At 38.8% G+C, this 5367-nt stretch overlaps 1 protein-coding gene across 1 annotated transcript; it reads left to right on the forward strand.

Annotated features, from left to right (window-relative positions):
• Positions 1 to 1082: 1082 nt before the first annotated feature.
• Positions 1083 to 3280, forward strand: LOC114714483 (uncharacterized). Its single transcript, XM_028899223.1, has one exon. It carries the CDS (start codon positions 1552 to 1554, stop codon positions 2779 to 2781), a length of 1230 nt encoding a protein of 409 aa, XP_028755056.1. The 5' UTR covers positions 1083 to 1551; the 3' UTR covers positions 2782 to 3280.
• Positions 3281 to 5367: the final 2087 nt, after the last annotated feature.

Here is a 5367-nt window from a genome sequence, read left to right on the forward strand (position 1 = left end):
AAAATAGAATTAACATTCCATATTATATTGACCCGACTGAAACCACCAGGTCTATATATATCCCTTTGAACTAAACGGCCTGAGTCTCAAGAAGATCCTAATTAAAAATATATCACCCAAACAAAAAAGTATATAGATTAAATTTTTAGGTTCAATTTTATGTTTTTCTCTTTTTTTATATATACTCCTCTGGTCCTTAATATAAGACCTATTTAACTGATTTGATTAGATTAAAGAAATTAGGTAGGTTAGTTAATTATAAGAAATATGATATGTTTTTCCTAAAACACTATAATCATCTTCCTTAATATCTTCTCTTCATCTTCTACTTGTTTATAGTTGAAGGAGTATTCATAAGAATAATTTTAAAAAAAATAATAAATATGATAAATAGATCTTATATTTAGAACGAAAATCAACTCAATAATTAGATCCTATATTAAAGATCAGAGACTTCTATATATATATATATTGGTTTTTACAGTTCTAGTTGTTGAACAATCCAAGTCGTTGCTGATATGTGTCACAGAGACGCAGACACAAGAAATCGATAGACGGAAATTATCTGCCTTATATGATACGGATCGTGATATTCTTTCTTATACGCGTTATTTTAAGATTTTGACTGGGTCAAATTAACTGTGTCCCAAGAACTTTGTAATAATTTTGGAAATATTTTCTTAATTTAATACCACAGACAAAAAAAAGAAAAGGGCGGGGGGGTTGACGTATTTCGTGTATACTTTTCAAGTCGTCTCCTGAAGCTGCAGCTTTAGTTTGTGTTTCCCTCCCTCGTAGTGTAGTTCGACCAACCATCACTCTGATTAGGTTGCTTCCTTCCAAAAAATCTAGGACGATTTTTCCATGAAAGAAATATTTAATTATTAAATAAATAAATAAACAAATTCTATATCCTTCCTCCTTAACCGCATTATATTTTTCTCCATTTCACACGCTGCGAATCAAAGCCACAACTCTCACATACTTTGACCACTAAGAGCTTACCATCGCCAGCCTCTCTCTTTCTTCCATGGCTGCCCCACTCTGATCTTTCCTTTCTGGATGACACCATAAGCGGAAGAAGCAGTCGAGCCTTTTAAAGAAGAAAAAGGCTAGAGAACCATCCCTTTCTTCCTCTCTCCTCCTTTTTTCTCACTCGAACAAACCCTAATATACAGAGCCTCCTTCTCGTTCCATATCTCTCCCTCTCTCTCTCTCTCAGAAGCCCATGTAATTCACAGCGTCTCTCTGCAACTGCAAGTAGTAATTAAATTGATGATCCGTGTTCCCAGCTTGCAGACGCATGTTGTTCTTGTCTGGTCAGAGAACAAGTGTCGTGTCGTGGGTCGCAGATCAGAGGATTAAAGACGTGGTCGTACTTTCTGAGAGGTGATTTCTTCTTGCAGAATCAGAAACATGTGTATCTTTTTCTCTTCCGCCCATGCCTCATTCTTAAATGGGTATGTCTAAGAAAGCAAATCTCTCTGTGCTATTCCCATCTCCCTACCCTTCACGTCTTTCCACTTTCGGCTCTCTCTCTCTTTATCTCTCATGGATTCCGGGAACAGTACTGGTAGTTTGCAATCCTCCAGCGGCGGTGATGACGAGTACGATTCACGCGCCGAATCCATCTCCACCTTCTTCAACCACCCGAACCCACCCATCCACGCAGGTTCTACACACTCAAACCCACCGCCTTTCTTCGATCCTTCATCCAATTACTTGGATCCAATTCAAACGTCACCGTCGCTTTCCAGCTTCGACATGGTTTGGTCCAGAACCGCTAAATCCGACCCAAATCGCTCCGATCTCGGTGGCTTCAATCCTTCTTCTTCCTCCAGCCAGCCTTTTTTCTCCAGTCAATTGGGTGGTCAAACCACTCAGCACCCTCTCGTTCCAGAAAGTTACTCACGAGGATTAGTTTCTGTGTCCGGAGGCGACGGGATTGATCCGTCCGGCAACAACAACGTTGTACGGAACCCAAAGAAGCGATCGAGAGCGTCGCGGCGTGCACCCACGACGGTTCTGACGACGGACACCACCAATTTCCGAGCCATGGTTCAGGAATTCACTGGTATACCGGCACCGCCTTTCTCTTCGTCGCCGTTCCAAAGAAGTCGCTTGGATCTTCTTGGTTCTCACGCCGTAAGATCTCCTCCTCCGCCGACTTATAATCTTCTTCGACCTTTTGCCCAGAAGCCTCAGTCTTATCATCAGCCATTCCTGTCGTCAATTCCGGCATTTCCATCAACCGTGGTGGACCCATTGGCTTCTTCTTCGACTAATTCAAACTCCATTCTCCACCCGTCACTTTCTTCTGATTTATGCCTTCTCAAGCAGCCTAGTCTCAACGTCAACATACACAACCCGTCACTCAACTTCCCATCGATCCACCTTGGAAGTTCCTCCAATAGTCTGGCCTCTAAAACTCAATCTCCTCTGGGAATTCCGGCCAGTGCTGGCGATAATTCGCATCTCAAAATGGGCGTGCTGGAGGAATTCGGATTGAACCATAACATAGGTGGCCTTCATCATCAGAATATGGTTTCTTCATCATCGGAGTGGGCCGAGAGAACGGGTGCGACCAACAATGGCGGTGATCGTGGAGTTATGAGGTCTGCGGGTGGCAACTTGGGAGATTTAGAACGAGACACAAATGGGAAAGTGAACTACTCATCGGCTGCTTCATCAGATTTTCATGGAGAGAAGACGACGGATCAGTGTGTGACTGCAAGAAGTGAAGGTATGGTGGAATCGTGGATTAATTGTTCTACTGATTAAGAAAATCCAAATGGGAAAGGAATAAGAAAAGGAGACATTATTTCTCACACACACAGTCCAAAAGGAAGAACGGATGGTAGTGCAACGCCAATGCATGAAGACCCACGAATCTTGGTACCCTCTCTTTTAAAACATGACCATCAATTTTAATCAAACAATTAATGTCTTTATTATTATAAATTTTTTCCCCCAAACTTTAATTTGTCCTTTGGGTCCCTTCAAATTATGTGTAAATAATAGCAGCAGCTAGCCTTTCCATGAATTCTCTTGGCTCTTTTGATCAGCCCCCCTCAATTTTAAATTCTGCTTTTGATAATGATCATGATGATGGCTTATTCTGGATATATATGCTTTTCTCACTGTGTCTCTCTGCTAGCTAGAAATTAACTGGCATCTCTGTTGTTTTCATATGATAGCAGCATGGGTCTTGGCTTTGACTTTGTACGTATGATAAACATAAGAAAATGAACAATGTGATGCATTTGACTAGACAAACCCATCTTTATATGTATAATATCTTTACTCTTCATGGTACGCCTTTTATTACTCTGATTTTATGGACGGTCTGGCGTTTTGTCTGATTCCTTCTAGACTTTTATCGTTGTGTCCCCCTTCTCCTCCCCCACCTTTTCTTCTTTAATTTTGGTTTTGTCTATCAAAGTTAATTTGTAGGTTTGTGTGAGTAATAACAAGTGGCGAGATTAGGGGAATCCTTATAGCCGCCGTAATCTTGTCTTATTGGAATCAAAGATTTCTTGTTGGCCGTGGCTTCTCCTTCTTTCCTCACTCTTAATATATCCCTAATAATAACTTCGCGTTAATTTACTTTTTCAAGTTATATAGTCATAAGTCATAATGAGACACACACAACACAAAGGAAAAAAAGAGGGAAATATCAAATATGTGAACCATACATGAACATGTTTAATGCAAAACTAGTTGCGGTGCTCATCGCTTTGATGAGTATCCCTGGTTCAGTGCAATATGGGTTCATACATCACGCCTTCAATTATATGAAGGTTTTGGATAGGGGATGGTCCATGTGAATATGACTTTCAAGAGTCAAGACAAGAAAAGAATACAAAATTGCTTGTCCAATCTCAAGAAAATTCAAAACCCTCAATATTATTGTGGATTTCGTCTTCAAATTTTAGCGGTTCATGGTCTTCGTCGTCCCTACTCCCAGCCAGACAATGGTTATAAAGAAATTAAGAAATCTCAAGTTCAGAATAAAGGAAGACAAAAGAAAAGTGAAAATAAAGTATTGGCGGGCATGTAAGTCAGTCTTGTGCATGGCCAAGGACAGACAAAATAAATAAAGAAAAGAAACAAAAGAGAGAGAGAGAGAGAGACCTCGTTTTTGTTTGTATGATAGAAGAGATTTAAAAACATAGAATTGGAATCGAAATATATAGAAATTAAAACAGAATAGAACTTTAAAAATATATTTAGTATGTACGTCAAATTTTTTAATAATTTTTATTTAGTCTACGCCCTCAGCGTAACTCAGCAACTCACCAGTCCACTTTTTACTGCCTAGATCTAACTTAAAACAAATACCTAAGACAAATAAACCCTAATCTATGGTGCTGCATCTTCTCCATTGTTGCCACAGCAAAACAAATTCTATTAAAAAAAATGAAACTGAAGCATTGAACATCAAATGATGAAGAAGCCATCGCCCAACAATATTGCTGAAGCACATGAAGCCGAACCTGCTGAGATTTATTGAAAACGACATGGAACGGTGGAGGAAGCCGCCGTTCACTGCCGGAGGGAGGGGTTCTTTGGTTGACGGTGGTGGCCGGTAGGAAGTCGAACCTGATCTTGCCATGAATGCCAGCATCGCTGTTGTTGTAGGTTCGACACCGAAAATTGACTGAGGGTAAAAATTTCATTATATAATGATGGGCAAGGCCAAAACAATATAACAAATTAATTAAAGGTAATATTGTAGATTGACAGCGACCAAATTTCATTATTTAAGCCACATGGTATGTTAATTATGAAAATGATATAATTATTGCTAGAATACAAGATATATAATTACTGAAACCCTAGCTAGGATAGGATCTAGACCTTTGTGTATGAGTTAGAAAGAAAAACCAGAACCACATAATATTTCTTCTGAAGCTGGCTATGATAGATCTAAATATCCTGATAATCTTACGGGTGCATCCATACTACGTCGTTCAACTCATGTTTACTTTTATAAAGCGAGAGATATTAAATGGATCATTTCTTACCTCCACGAACATTCACTACAATGTGCATGTAATTGAGATCAATTAGAGGACATCATCTAAAATTCGATTTTCCAACTTATGTATTAGGAAGATAAAGTAATAGTACATACTTAATTGTGTATAGTTTCACGCCTCATAATCTTACTTATTTTTTTCCTTATTTCTCTTCTAATTAATAATACAAAATATATATTGCACAAAAATAATAATAATACGACGTATATGTTCACACACTCTGGCTTCCAATATATCATTACCAGATAAGTTATAACTGTTTCTGCGATACACCTTCCATGAGTTTTAATTATCTTTTTGTTGCAGACCATTGATTCAGAAAAGA

The sequence above is a fragment of the Neltuma alba genome, unplaced genomic scaffold (assembly GCF_004799145.2).
Source record: "Neltuma alba isolate B1F8T4 unplaced genomic scaffold, ASM479914v2 tig00011509_pilon, whole genome shotgun sequence".
In the NCBI taxonomy this organism is placed as follows: Eukaryota; Viridiplantae; Streptophyta; class Magnoliopsida; order Fabales; family Fabaceae; genus Neltuma; species Neltuma alba.